Source organism: Equus quagga, chromosome 5 (genome assembly GCF_021613505.1).
Source record: "Equus quagga isolate Etosha38 chromosome 5, UCLA_HA_Equagga_1.0, whole genome shotgun sequence".
Taxonomy (NCBI): Eukaryota; Metazoa; Chordata; class Mammalia; order Perissodactyla; family Equidae; genus Equus; species Equus quagga.
The window spans coordinates 119,939,770-119,955,676 of NC_060271.1; the positions used below are offsets into that span (position 1 = coordinate 119,939,770).

Here is a 15,907-nt window from a genome sequence, read left to right on the forward strand (position 1 = left end):
TTGATAGATGACTTCTTAATTAATGCCACTTGATTTTTAAACCAATTTTCCTTAGCCTGGTAGGGCACTAATATTAAATGATTTTATGAGCCTTATAATTTTTTTTCTGAACAGATATAGAAACTCTAATTTTAGATGATAGTGAAGATGAGAATGCTTTATCAATTTTTGAGACCAGTTGTCACTCAGGATCACCAAAGAAACAGTCATCAGCTGCTGCTGTACATAAACCCTACCTTCATTTTACAATGTGAGTAATTTATATCAAGTTTGTTTCAATTTAGAGTGATATTTACTACTTTATGATTAGTATTTTAGTATATTTTTACTTATGGTTGTAACCTTGAGAACTTTGTTTTTCTGTTGTTCAGACACAATTCTGCAAAACTTTTATTGTATATACTTTTTATGTGGTAATAAATTGGTTTGTTAGTCAACTAAAGACTTTTTCCCCAAACTGACTGTGTGATTTTTTATTTTTTTAAACCAGGGTGGAAGGAAGGATTACCTTTAGAAAGTCATCTCGTGTCCCCAATTGTATTGCTTTTTATTTGAACTAAAAAGAACATATTTCGTTTTACCGTGTTGTAGAATATTTTAATTTGTAGTAAGTTTCAGATGATAATTTAGGGACTCCAAGGGTACTGAAGAGATTTTGAATTAGAAATTGCCCAGTAATTAAACCAATAACTCTCTGGTTCTCCAAAACCTCAGTTTACACTTTCTTAATTTACATTTTATGGTTTTTCTATTTACTTTTACCTTGATCTATATTAAAGCAGCTTTTGCTCTGCCCTTTAATGAGTAAAAAATTTTAGTGCTAATGTAATTTTTAAATTAAGAGACCAAATAGTTTTCAAATACTAACAGCATTATCACTTGCATTTACGTAATTGGCACAATAGTTAAAGGACTGTAATGCTCCAGTCAGGTAGGTCTTTTAGCACTTTTGTTAAAAGGGGCTGGATTGTGTGTACTTTTAAGTAATTTTTCTTTAGAGATGTTTTGAACAAATTTAAGTCTTCAACTTGAAGTTTCTCCCATGTAAATTTTGGTAAAATGTTAATTTGATTATTTTCATTAATAACCTTTTCTTGTTTTTCATTTTTTAAAATGAGACTAAATTACTTTCATTTACTCTTTTTTTCTTGATGTTTTCTCAACAGCAAGCTTTTCTATTAGAAATTTTTTCCTTCTGCTCCAGATCCTTTCTTTTATGCTCTCAGGAAAGTTTTCTTAGACTATTTCAGCAATTTTACAGATCTGTTTTTTTGATGACTAGGGGAAAAACAAATAATCATTTTTTCCTGCCTTTTACCTGGCTAGCCTGTGTGTGTGTGTGTGATTTGTTTTGACAATTTTAGTTATTTGGATTTGAAATGTATGATAGCAGGAGCTAAGAAACTATCAAAAGACGCGTGTTCTAATTTTATAAGATAGCTCTGTTGTCAGTAAAGTGATACAGAAATAGATTTTGATATTAGAAAACTTCAAGTGCAGGTTTGAGTCTGACTTTTTATTAAGAACATTTTCTGCCAGTGATTCAGTGTGTATCACTGGTATGGCTCATTTTGTTTAGTTTAGCCTTTCTGAAGGAATTAGCTTAATTTTAGCTCCATTTACATAAGCTTTTCTAGTTCATTGATTTGACTTTGAGTTAATAGTGAGACAGCTATATCCTAGAATAAACTTTTTGTTGTTTTAGATGTTTAGATAAATTCCATTCATTTATTTCTTTTTTCTCCCACCCATTCTGCCAATGTTTATGTGTTTACTCTATACCAGGCACTATACTAGGTACTGAAAACATAAGCATGAATAAGATATAACATAGTTCTTACTCTGGAGAAGTTCTTGTTGTTGGGGGTGACAAGCATTGCAATGCGGCTGAAGTGCTATGAAGGCAGAACTAAAAAGCTTCCATTGGGAAGTCCAGGAAGTCTTCTCAGAAGAAATAATGACATTTACTGTCCTTTTGAGTTAGGAGTTATTGTCTGATGCTCATTACAAACTAGACATGCGGTAGGTATATAAAGCTTGGGGCTTTATTTATAGCAGTACATACAGGCTTCTCAACAAATTATAGCATTTGTGGTATCATCATTTTATAGACAAGCAAACTGAAGCATAAGAAGTTAAGTAAATTGTCCATGATCATGCTACTAGCGGGTGGCAGAGCCAGGCTCTGTACTCTTTGTTTCTTGGGATCATGTTCTTTCTGTTATACTATGCAGTTTCTAGACTGATTTCTGAGCTTAAGAGGTAGATAGGGAATTTTATTGCTTTTCTGAGTAGGTTGGACAGCATCTAAGAAATGTACACTTTAGATTATAGGCCTTTAATAAGGGCTACACGTGATTTTTTTGTTGGTTTGGTTTGACTTTCTGTTTAAAGAATATGTGTTAACATGCCAGATCAATACAAAAAAGGTGCTAGATAAGCAAAAAGCATGACTTTAATGCTGGTTTCCAGTATCACTAGTTTGGGCATGCTGGTGGGTTTCTGTTTCTGGAAATAGTCTCCTAAAACAATTTTGAAACCTTTTATTTAGATTTTAGATGAAATAGAAGTCAAGATATTTAAGGTCCATCAGTCTGGTAGAGAACCCTTATGATGGAAAATACGTTTTCTTTCTTACTGTGTTTTACCATAAGGGGATAGAAACAGCTTTCTGAGGTTTTTCCAGATGAAAATAGCTTTGTTTTTACTGATCAGAAAGGTGATATGCTCTGTAGAAAATTCAGGTAATAAAGAAGAGCGTAAAGAAGAAAGTAAAAATTAAAGCTGGAGCACCTGAAGGTAGTATTTGTTAAGGTTTTGGTGACCACATTTCTATATTCTCTCTATGCATACAGACAGACCTATATATTATTTTATGTAAATTATGTCCACTTATAAGGCTGTTAGTGTAACTTGCTTTTGTATCCACTATGTTGGGAATCTTATTTAATGTCAGTATATGTTTAATGTCATTTTTTTAAAATAGCTGCATAGGGGCTGGCCTGGTGGTGCAGCGGTTAAGTTCGCACGTTCCACTTCTCGGTGGCCCTGGGTTCGCCAGTTTGGATCCCGGGTGCAGACATGGCACCGATTGGCACGCCATGCTGTGGTACGCGTCCCACGTATAAAGTAGAGGAAGATGGGCACGGATGTTAGCTCAGGGCCAGGCTTCCTCAGCAAAGAAGAGGAGGACTGGCAGTAGTTAGCTCAGGGCTAATGTTCCTCAAAAATAAAAAAAAAATAGCTGCATAGTATTTTATTTTTTGGATGTTCCATAATATAACCTTATTGATAAAAATTGAAGTTTCCAATTTTTCTCTTTTATAAACAGTGCTGTGATAGACATATTTCTAAGTATCCATCTTTGCACCATTATCTGATTCAGAGCTTTGGGTAAATTTTAAAAACTGTGATTGCTATGTCAAAGGATATATATTTAAAAACTTGATACAGTAGTCCCCCTTACCCGTGGGGAATTCATTCCAAGACCCCCCGTGGATGCCTGAAACTGTGTGTAGTACCAAACCGTATGTTTTTTCCTCTACAAACATACATACCTATGATAAAGTTTAATTTACAAATTAGGCACAGTAAAAGATTAACAACAATAACTTCTCTTTGGCATATCTGAATTACCAGCATCACTACTTGTGTGCTTTGGGGCCATTATTAAATAAAATAAGGGTTTACTTGAACACAAGCACTGCAGTACAGTGACAGTCGATCTGGTCACTGAGGGTTACTAAGTAACTAATGAGTAGGTAAGTGTATACAGTGTGGGATACAAAGGGATGATTCACATCCTGAGTGGGAGCAGAACAGCCTAAGATTTCATCACGCTACCCAGAATGACGTGCAATTTAAAACTTATGAATTGTTTATTTCTGGAATTTTTCATGAAATATTTTTGGACCATAGTTGACTGCAGGTACCTGAAACCATGGAAAACGAAACTGCAGATAAGGGAGAACTACTGTACAGATTGTTAAATTGCCTTCCAGAAAGGTTGTACCAGTTTACATTTTCATCACTAATGTATGAGAATTTTTTTTCCTGTATCTTTGTCAATTCTGAGCACTGTTTGTCTTTTTAAATCTTTACCAACAAGATAGGTGAAAATAATATCTTCTTGTTTGTTTGAATCATTCATTTTATCTTTCATATATTCATTCACTCATTCAAATATTTTTTTAAGTGCCTATCATGTGCCAGATGTTGTCCTAGGTATTTGGAATATAACAATGAACAAAATAGACACAGTTTCCTGCCCTCATTCAGCTTACATTTTAGATGGAGACAGACAATAAAACAATAAGTGTAGTAGTAAAATGTTAGAAGATAAGTATTATGAAAAAGATTGTAGGGGCCAGCTCTGTGGCCGAGTGGTTAAGTTCACGTGCTCAGCTTTGGTGGGCCAGGGTTGTGCCAGTTAGGATCCTGGGCGCGGACATGGTACTGCTCATCAAGCCATGCTGAGGCAGGATCCCATATGCCACAACTAGAAGGACCCACAACTAAAAAGGAAAATATGCAACTATGTACTGGGAAGCTTTGGGGAGGAAAAGGAAAAACGAAATCTTAAAAAAAAAAAAAAAAAAGATTGTAGAGAATGCTAAGAAATAAGAGAGTCCTTGGGAGTGGGGTCATTTTGGCATATATTTGACATACTTGCCAAATATAGTTTCGGAAAATTGTACTTTTTTCCATGCCCACTAGTTATGAGAATACCAATTTTCCCATTAGTCACTAATAATGGTTATTAAAGTAATTTTTAGTTTATCAATCTACTAGATAAAAAGTTTCTCATTATTTTTATTTATATTTTCTTAATTTTTTATCTCTGTTAATAACTGCCAAATCTTTCTCCAGTCTAGATCACTCTTGAGCTTCAGACCCTGTCGAGCTGCCGATCTCTCTTTGTTGTGCCACAGATCTTTCAGTATATACTGGACTGTGTCTCCCCTTCTCTTCCTGTGAAGCACCATCCATTCTGTTGTCCCGACTAGAATTGGACATCATTCTCACCTCCTTCCTTTTTCTTCCTTTCTATATTTAGTCAATGACCAAGTCCTGTTGATTTTCCTTACTCAAAATATCTCGTCTCAGGCTGTTCCTTCTCACCTCTTCTGACACCACAGTAATATGCCGCACGATGATGTTTCTGTCAATGATGAACTGCATATACGATGGTGGTCTCATAAGATTAGTACCATATAGCCTAGATGTGTAGTAGGCTGTGCCACCTAGGTTTGTGTAAGTACACTCTATGATTACACAATGACAAAATTGCCTAACAACACATTTCTCCAAACATATCTGTGTCATTAAGCGATGCATGACTGTATTCTTTATTCTTTTCTAGACTTTCATTAACATGTCATGCTCGAGTTGTTATAGCAGACCCTAAACTGATCATCTTTCCTCCTGTTTTGCCTTCTTTCAAAACCCTTTTCTATACTGACTTACTGAGCTGGCGTTATCTTCCAAAAACATGTAGAGGCACACCTAAGAGATATTGTGTATTGGGTTCCAGACAACTGCAATAAAGCGAGTCACAGGAACTTTCTGGTTTCCCAGTACATATAAAAGTTATATATATAAAAGACTACACTATACTATAGTCTAAGTGTGCAATAGCATTATGTCTATAAAAACAGTATACATACCCTAATTAAAAAATACTTTATTGCCAAAAAAATGCTAATCATCATCTGAGACTTCAGTGAGTTGTAATCTCTGCTGGTAGAGGGTCTTGCCTCAATGTTCATGGCTGCTGACTGATCAGGGTGGTGGTTGCTGAAGGTTGGGGTGGCTGTGGCAATTTCTTAAGACAAGACAAAAATGAAGTTTGCCTCGTTGATTTGACCCTTTCTTTCACAAACGATTTCTCTGTAGCATGCAGTGCTATTTGATAGCATTTTACCTACAGCAGAACTTCTTTCAAAACTGGAGTTAATCCTCTCAGACCCTGCTGTTGCTTTATCAACTAAGTTTATGTAATATTCTAAATCCTTTCTTGTTATTTCAACAACCTTCAGAGCATCTTCACCAGGAATAGATTCCACCTCAACAAACCACTTTCTTTACTCACCCGCAAGAAACAACTCCTCATCCATTCAAGTTTTATCATGAGATTGCAGTAATTCAGTCACAGCTTCAGGCTCCACATCTAATCTGGTTCTATTTCCACCACATCTGCAGTTACTTCCTCCACTGAAGTCTGGATCCCCTCAAAGTCAAAAACCCATGAGGATTGAAATCAACTTCTTACAAACTCTGGTTAATGTTGATATTTTGACTTCTTCCCATGAATCATAGGTGTTCTTAATGGCATCTAGAATGGTGAATTCTTTCCAGAAGGTTTTAGTTGACTTTGCCCAGATCCATCAGAAGAATCACTGTCTGTGGCACCATAGCCTTACAAAATATATTTTTTAAATAATAAGACTTGAAAGTCAAATTATTCCTTGATCCATGGGCTGCAGATGTTGTATTAGCAGGCGTGAAAACAACATTAATCTTGTTGTATGTCTCTGTCAGAGCCCTTGGGTGACCAGGTGATTGTCAATGAGCAGTAATTTTTTGAAAGGAATTTTTTTTCCTGAGCAGTAGGTCTCAACAGTGGGCTTAAAATATTCAGTAAACCATGTTGTAAACTGATGTGCTGTCCTCCAGGCTTTGTTGTTGCATTTATAGAGCACAGGCAAAACAGACTTAGCATAATGTGTAAAGGCTCTAGGATTTTGGGAATGCTAAATGAACACTGACTTCAGCTTTAAGTCACCAGCTGCATTAGCCCCTAACAGGAGAGTCAGCCTGTCTTTTGATGCTTTGAAGCCAGGCACTGACTTCTCCTCTCTAGCTGTGAAAGTCTTAGATGGCACCTTCTTCCGTTATAAGGCTGTTTCATCTACATTGAAAATCTGTAGTTTAGTGTAACCACTTTCATTAATTATCTTAGCTAGATCTTCTGGATAACTTGCTGCAGCTTTTTTGTTTTTTTTTTGAGGAAGATTAGCCCTGAGCTAACATCTGCTGCTAATCCTCCTCTTTTTGTTGAGGAAGACCGGCCCTGAGCTAACATCCATGCCCATCTTCCTCCACCCTACATGTGGGATGCCTACCACAGCATGGCTTAGCCGAGCGGTGCTGTGTCCACACCCGGGATCCGAACCCAGGCTGAAGTGGAACGTGTGCACTTAACTGCTGCACCACGTGGCCAGCCCCTTGCTGCAGCTTTTACATCAGTACTTACTGCCTCGTGTTGCACTTTTATGTCATGGAGATGGCTTCTTTCCTTAAACCTCATGAACCAACCTCTGCTGGCTTCAGAATTTTCTTCTGCATCTTCCTCACCTCTCTCAGCCTTCATAGAATTGAAAAAAGTTAGAGCCTTGCTCTGGATTAGGCTTTGGCTTAAGGGAATGTTCTGGCTGGTTTGATCTATCCAGACCACTAAAACTTTCTCCATATCAGCAATAAGCGTTTTTCACTTTGTTATCATTTGTGTGTTCACTAGAGTAGCACTTTTAATTTCCTTCAAGGAACCGCTTCTGATGGCCTGGTGGTTAACGTTTGGCCCTCTCACTGCTTTGGCAGCCCAGGTTCGTTTCCCGATCTCAGAACACCACCCATCTGTCAGTTGTCATGCTGTGGTGGCAGCTGACGTAGAAAAACTGTAAGGACTTATAACTAGGGTATACCAACATACACTGGGGCTTTGGGAAGGGGAAAAAAAAAGAAAAACAAATTTCCCTCAAGAACTTTTCCTTTCCATTCACAACTTGACTAACTCTTTTGGTGTAATAGGCCTAGCTTTCTGTCTGTCTTGGCCTTCGACATGCCTTCCTCACTAAGTTTAATCATTTCCAACTTTTGATTTAAAGGGAGAGACTTGTTACTCTTCCTTTCACTGGCACGCTTAGAGGCCATTGTAATGTTATGACACGCTTAGAGGCCATTGTAATGTTATGAATTGGCCTAATTTCAACATTGTGTTCTCAGGGAACAGGGAGGCCAGAGGAGAGGGAAAGAGGTGGGGGAACAGCTGGCCAGTGCAGCTGTCAGAACACACATTTATGGATTAAGTTTGCCATCTTATATGGGTGTAGTTCGTGGCACCCCAAAACAGTTACAATAGTAACATCCAAGTTTGCTGGTCACAGACCACCATAACAAATATAGTAATAATGAAAAAGCTTGAAATATTGTGAGAATTACCAAAATGTGTTACAAAGATATGAAGCGAGCAAATGCTGTTGGAGAAATGGATAGACTTGCTCAACTCAGGGCTGCTACAAACCTTCAATTGGTAAAAAATGCTGTATTTGGGAAGCATATCTGCTTTATTATAAGCGACGCATAATAAAGCAAAGCATAATAAAATGAGGTATGCCTGTATATGATTATGTTAAGCTTGCTTAAGCATTGATGCTTCTTCACTGTCTTCAGCATACATTCCAAACTTTTATCATGGCTTACAAAACCCTTCCTAGTCTGATTCTCCTTCCTTCGTCCCTAGTACCTATACACCTGCATTGCCCTAAATAGTTGAAAGAAACTGGATGTATGAAGTACGTTAGTCACCCCACATGGCCAAGTGCTTTTTAGTCTCTGGTCCTTTGCACATCCTATTTTTATTTCTTGGAATTCATCCTTTCTGCTTCCAATCTGTTGTGTTTCTGCTTTGGTAACACTTTTTCAGGAAAATTTCTATGAGTCTCGAATTGGGGTCTCTCATAGCACTCTCTACTTAAACAGTACCAGTTATTAATAACACTGAATTATAGTAGTTTGTGTATTTTCTTTTTCCGTTGAATACCTCTCAATGATTAGCTCTGTGATAACAGTGGTATTGTTAGATACCTAGGGCCGAGGCTTTCAGCATAGGAAGCATTCTACAATTGTTAAATGAATGAACTTTTTTTTTTTTTGAGGAGGAGGATTAGCCCTGAGCTAACATCAGCTGCCAATCTTCCTCTTTTTGCTGAGGAAGACTGGTCCTGAGCTAACATCTGTACCCATCTTCCTCTGCTTTATATGTGGGACGCCTACCACAACACGGCTTAGCTGAGTGGTGCCATATCTGTACCTGGGATCCGAATTGGTGAACCCTGGGCCACCGAAGTGGAACGTGCACACTTAACTGCTGAGCCAGCAAGCCAGTCTTGAATGAACATTTTAAAAAACGTTATCTTTTTCTATTTTCTTTTTGAATTGTCTATGTCCTTTGCCCACGAAGATGTTTTTTTGTTAAAATAGTATGCATATAAGCTCTTTATACATTGAGAACCATTCCTGATAATGGCAAATTCTTTGTTTCATTTGGATGTTTGCCATTTGGTGCAGATTGTAATTTTTGAGTTATCAAAGTGTGCAGATCTTTTGGGCCGGCCCCAGTGTCCAAGTGGTTAAGTTTGCACGCTCTGCTTTGGCGGCCCAGGGTTTCGCTGGTTTGGATCCTGGACAGGAACATGGCACTGCTCATCAGGCCATGGTGAGGTGGCGTCCCACATGCCGCAACTAGAAGGACCCACACCTAGAATATACAACTATGTACTGGGGGGATTTGGGGAGAAAAAAGCAGAAAAAAAAGTTTAGATTTTTATAAATTAAAAATTTATGAATCTTTCATTTTTTGCTTAGTTTCTGTGTTAGGATTAATTTTGTTTATTCTGTGAAATCAGGCTCTGAATCCTCTGTATTTTAAAGCATTTATTTTGTAATCCATCTCTGTTCCGTTTATTTTTTATGCTTGTTATCTTCTATAAAATTCTTTCAATTACTGTAACTTGTTTCCTGGGCTGCCTATTATGTTCCACTGATCTGTGGGTTTTTTCCTTCTCTTTTGGGGGTGTATTCTACATTCTTTTCTATTATTCTATTCTGTAATAAGTTTCATTATAAAGTAGGACACATCTTAACATAGTGGTTCAGAACCTGGGCTTTGCAATTATATTGACTTGAATGAGAATTTGAACTCTGTTCCCACCCACTTGTACAGTCTTAAACCTAACCTCCCTGTGTCTTGGTTTCTTCATTTGTTTAATAAGAGGAAACTATGTATTTCATAGAATAGTTAAGAAATTAAACAAGAAACCTGTGAGAAGTGCTTGTTACCAAAACAGGTTTACATGTTCTCAGATTGGAGCTAACACACTTTTCCAAAGTTTTCTTGATGTTATTTGATTATTCCTTCAGATAACATTGCAAATTAGTTTTAAATCTCCCTCCCCCCCGAAATTCTTTTGGAATTTGGATTTGAATTTTTTTTTTACCTCTGAGGAAGATTTACCCTGAGCTGACATCTGTGCCAGTCTTCCTCTGTTTTGTATGTGGGTCACCGCCACAGCATGGCTGACAGTGGTGTAGGTCTGGGCCTGGGATCCAAACCCAGGCTGCCAAAGTGGAGCGTGCCAAACTTCGCCACCATGCCATGGGGCCAGCCCCTTAATCTGAATTTTTAAATATATAAAATAAAATGCTATAAGCTGTATAAATGTAGTTAACTGTAAATGCGTTGAGAAGAATTGACATATTCAGGCTCGTGATGTATTCTATATAGTGTCACACTTTTCTTGCTAAGTTATTTAATATTGTTTGTTTTATCATTTTTGTTTTTGCAGCTATGAATAGGATCTTCTTTCCTTCTTTATGTTGGTTATTGATGGTATTTAGGAAATCTTTTGACTTTTTAATTTCTATCTTCTGTCATATTACTTTGCTGGTAGACTCTGACAGTTACTAGTCAATTCTCTTGGATTTTCTATTCATATTCTTTACAAGTAAAAGTATTTTCCTTATTTCTTTCCATTAGTTCCATTTTTAATATGCTTTGTTCTTATTGCATTGTTTAGAATTTCCTGCATTTTCTATAGTGATAGTAGATAAACTTGTTTCATTTATCATTTTAATGATGCTATAGAATCTTGAGAATACTGATTGAGTTTGTTTCTGTCCCCCTCCCGCCCTCTCGAGTTTGGTTTAATATATTTTCTTTAATTTGCCTTCTCTAGTGTAGGGTTTTAGATGTCATGGGTTAGGGCAAGAAAGTTAGTTTTTATTGGCCCAGAAACAAAATTGCTGTCACTGAAAAAGCCCTACGTTTTTTTTTCCATTCTAAAAATTGTGGTAAAATATATATAAAATTTACCACTTGAACCAGTTTTTTAAAAAAAGTCCTACATTTTGGGTACTCTTCAAATGTACCTCTTTGTTGGAGAAGAGGGATTCTTATCATTTGACCTTGGATAATTAATAACAAAATGACACTTAGTGTCTGAAGCATTTTCCGAGTTAGTATATGTAGTATGATAAGATGAATACCCAGCTATTTTTATTTTCTTTTAAAATGGATTTTTATGTTTTTACATTTTGGTCATTGATATGGTCAGAGAGATCAAAATTTAAGACTGTAATTAGTAAAAAAATGATTCATTACTTAAAAAAGAAGAAAGTTCTATTAATTTAGACTTAACGTTCTTTTAATGTAAATATTTTGCCTAATGTTTCATATTGATCTCCAGAGTGTATAGTTTTGAAATAATTAATTATGTCTCACATGTATTGCAGGTCACCATATCATCAACCAACCTCTTACAGGCCAAGATTATTACTGTCTGGAGAACGAGGCTCAGGTCAAACTACTCACCTTGCTCCAGCTCTTTTGCACACTCTAGAAAAGTTCTCTGTGCACAGACTAGATCTCCCAGCACTTTATTCAGTTAGTGCCAAAACACCTGAAGAATCCTGTGCACAGGTAGGTTTGTACCACATCAGAGTACTTCCAACTTTCTTATTGTTAATAGCTCAGTAGTGTTTATAGATAAAATGCTTTCAAGAAACAGTAATACGAGTGTTAACTTTTTGTTGGTTATTCATTAACATTCTAATATTAAGGCAAAGAATCCCTTTGATGTGTAACATTTTTTAAAGTGAGCTCATTGTTTTTCCCGTGATACTTCATTCTTTTCTGAAATTTTAGTATCCTATTTCTTGTATTAAAGTTTCATTAAACAGTGTAGAAAAGGAGTTTCTTTTGCTTTTTTCTGACCCTCTTTTCAAAGCTGTGGTTTCAGAGCCTTTCTAGACTTTTGTCTGTACTTACAGCCTTATCATAAGAAGGGAAATTATATACAATTTGAGATGCCAGAATTTAAAATTAATATAGAAAAGTGATAGTAATTTTAAAATTATATGTATTTGTATCAACAGTCAAGTGTATTTGATAGTTGATTTTCAGCTCTTTTATATTTGCTGGTTTGTGAAGCAAAGTTCTAGTGGGGCTGATTATATTTCTTGAGGTTTTAATATATAACTATGAATTTATTCTGAGTGTGTCATGTTGGAACTAGGAGTCAGGGGAATAAGTTTTTTTAGCCAAGGGACCATATCTCCACCATTTCCGTCTCTCTTACACAGTACCTAGCTCATAATAAGTGCTCATTAAATTTTGAGTAATGTTTCTTACAAATAAATTAGATAGAGGAATGTTAGTTTGTACTTTGATATTTGCCCTACTTTTAGGGATTAGATGACTGGTGTAGTAACACTTAAGAGCATTGCACACAATTTTGTTGTTTTTTTCAGTGACATTTTATAAATGTTTAATACGTATACTATCTAATTGAAAACGCCTTTTGTACCTTGTAGCAAGAACTATATATATTTTAAACAGTTCGCAGTGTCAATATCATTTGTCTTTTACTTATTGTTCTTTGGGTATGAACATCCTAGCAGCACTTTAATACTTATAAAGCCCTCTGTAAAAATTTTTTTCTAAAACCTGTGGCCTGAATGAAAAGCTGTATACCAGTAATTTGCTCCAAGTTTTATACATTGAACTCATCCTGGCTGTGAATATTTTCCACTACTGTTGATTTATGTGTTTGCTCATATTTTTCCTTTTTAATGAGACAGAATTATTGCAGTTTGTATTCAAGAGAATTACTCAGTACCATTTAAAATAAATCCAAGTGATTTACTAGGAACATATAAATTAGCAAAATTGACCCGAGAGAGAATCCAAACGGACACTAGCTGTGGAAGAAGAAATTGAGTATCAAAAAAAATCACTAAATCCAGACAGTTTCAGAGGTGACTTCTTTTAATTTTAAAGGATAAGATCATTTTGATGCTAGTTAAACTGTTCCAAAGCATAACAAAAGAAGGAAGGCTATGAAATCAACAAAAACAGTGATGATAAACGTTTGAAAAAATACGAAGAAAACAAAAGACTAATCTAACTTAGACAATGGTCATGAAGTAAATATTACAAATGGAATCTAGTAGCACATCAAATGAGTATTATACCATTATTAAGGCGTTATTATTACATTCATTTAGTTAGACATTGAGAGATATAAATATTGGAATGGACACATTGAAGTAATAGATAATTGCCTGTGATATGATTGTATATTTGGAAAACTTATAGTATCAACTGAAAAACTAGTAGGGACAATAAGAGAAATCCATAAGGTGGACACTTTCAAAGTTAATGTTGTAAAATCAATAGTTTTCTTTTATGATAACAAGTTAGAAATATAATGAAAAAAGGTTTCATTTAAAATAGCGTCTAAGTTTACCTAGGAATTAATTTAAACAATTAGCTTGCAGGGCCTAAAAGAAGAAAACTAAAAATTCAGTTGAATAAATGAAAGACCCACCTTGCTTTTAGTTACTATACTCCAGTTCAAAGTGTGGACTCAGGCAAATTGCACAAATTAAAGTCTTAGTTGCTGGGGCTCGCCCCATGGCCGAGTGGTTGAGTCGCCACGTGCTCTGCTTCAGTGGCCCAGGGTTTTGCCAGTTCAGATCTTGGGTGCGGACATGACACTGCTCATCAAGCCATGCTGGGGCGATGTCCCACATAGCACAACCAGAAGGACGTACAACTAGAATATACAACTATGTACTGAGGGGCTTGGGGGAAAAGAGAAAGAAAAAAAAAGAAAATCTTAGTTACTTTGCTTATTGATTGTAGCCTTAGAAAAGTTGCCTAACCTCTTTGAACCTTAATTTTCTCATCTTTGAAATGAAGATAATAATACCACATAAGGTTGTTGTGATTATGAAAATAAACTCATCCTAGACTTGGCATACAATACCCAACAAGTGTTAGCTGTCATCATGTTTATCACTGATGCTGTAGCTCCTTTCACAACTAATGGCTGGTAAGACTCAAAATTGGAAAACTGTGAATTTTTTCCTGAATTAATGTATAAATTCAGTGTAATCTCCATTATAATCCTCGTAAATTTAAGAGAAGTCAAAAAAGGGCTCTATGTATCCTCTAGAAAATAAGTATGAACATAGCAAGGAGAATTCTAGAGGAAAATGTGTGATGAGGGAGCCCTACCAGATTTTTAAAGATATAATATTACTACAGTAATAAAGAATTTGTGAGCCAATCCTGATGACCTTGTGGTTAAAGTTCTGTGTGCCCCACTCAGCAGCCCAAGTTCAGTTCCCAGGTGCAGAACCACACCACTCATCTGTCAGTAGCCAGGCTGTGGTGGAGGCTCACACAGAAGAGCCAGAAGTACTTACAACTAGAATATACAACTGTGTCCTGGGGCTTTAGGGAGGGAAAAAAAAAAAGAAAAGAGAAGATTGGCAACAGATGTTAGCTCGGGGCAAATCTTTCCCAGCAAAAAAAACCAAACAAGAATTTGTACCTGTACAGGGATAGGCTAAGTAATAGAACAAAAGTGAGAATTCACACTTAGGCCTGTGTAGAAATGAGAATTTCATATTCAATGATGATGATGCTGGTGATGATGATGGTGGTGGTGGTGGTGATGATGACATTTGATAATCACAGTAGATAGTATAAATGGATTATTTAATAGATAGTCTTGGAAAACTGGCTGGCTCTATGAGGGGAAAAAGAAAAACAAAACAAAATTGCATTTCCTAACCTTTTTCTGTAGCCCCAAAATAAATTCTGGATTGTCAGTGGGACTATAAAAGTGTTAGGAGCATTCACAAGGTCAGTATATTAATTATCTTGGATATGAGAAAGTAATTTCTAAGCAGTGAACAAAAGCCAGAAAATATAAAGATATGATTAAGTTCTACTTTATAAAATTTTAAACTATACCTGGCAAAAAACATTCTTTAAATACAAGTAATAGGCATAACCTGGTAAAAAGTATATTTGTAACACACATGTCAAGGACAAGCTTCCTGAACATACAAAAATATGTTAAAATCAATAAGAAGAAGGAATAGCAACCTAATATAAAATAGGAACATGCCATTTTTAGGGAGAAAAAAAATAGAAAACGCAACCAATAAAAATTTGAAAAGATTCTTAACCTCACTTATAAGTGAAAAAAATGCAAATTAAAGCAACAAGATGCCATTTTAAAACAGCTGTCGAGTTTGTAAAAATAAAAGCTTGATAATGCCTAGTGTTGGAGATGTATGATACTCACACTTGACTGATAGAAATTTAAATTTATTTAATGATTTTGGAGTGTAGTTTGTCACTGTCTTTTAAAGTTTCAAGTACATATAAGCTTTTGACCCAGGAATTTTACATTAAGGAATTTTTTCCTAAAGATATGTTAGTTATCAGTATTCACTGCTGAGTGTACAAGGATATTCATCACAGCATTGTGCAGAATTGCCAAACAAAATAAGACAAAAAGAAACAAACTAAATGTCCTTTAGTGGTGTACCAGCTCGAATAAATTATGGTATATCCACATACAAAGGAATACTATGAAACCATCAATAAGAATGATGTAGATTTATGTAGGCTGATAAGGAAGATGAAGGAGATATAAGTGAAAAAGGCAAGTTGTACATCAGTCTATCTAAGGTGATCTTTAATAAAAAAATTAAAAATATATATTCATGCTTATATATAAGTAGGAATTTTATCCAAGAATACCCCCCA

At 35.8% G+C, this 15,907-nt stretch overlaps 1 protein-coding gene across 3 annotated transcripts in view; it reads left to right on the plus strand.

The window, feature by feature from the left end:
* The window catches only part of ATAD2B (ATPase family AAA domain containing 2B), a 162,303-nt gene that overhangs the window by 90,078 nt on the left and 56,318 nt on the right, over nucleotides 1-15,907 (plus strand). For all 3 annotated transcript variants that reach the window (XM_046661905.1, XM_046661906.1, XM_046661907.1), the window contains 2 exons: nucleotides 115-250; nucleotides 11,572-11,758. In XM_046661905.1, the coding sequence (XP_046517861.1) occupies nucleotides 115-250; nucleotides 11,572-11,758 (323 nt within the window). The remainder of the gene's footprint in view (nucleotides 1-114; nucleotides 251-11,571; nucleotides 11,759-15,907) is intronic.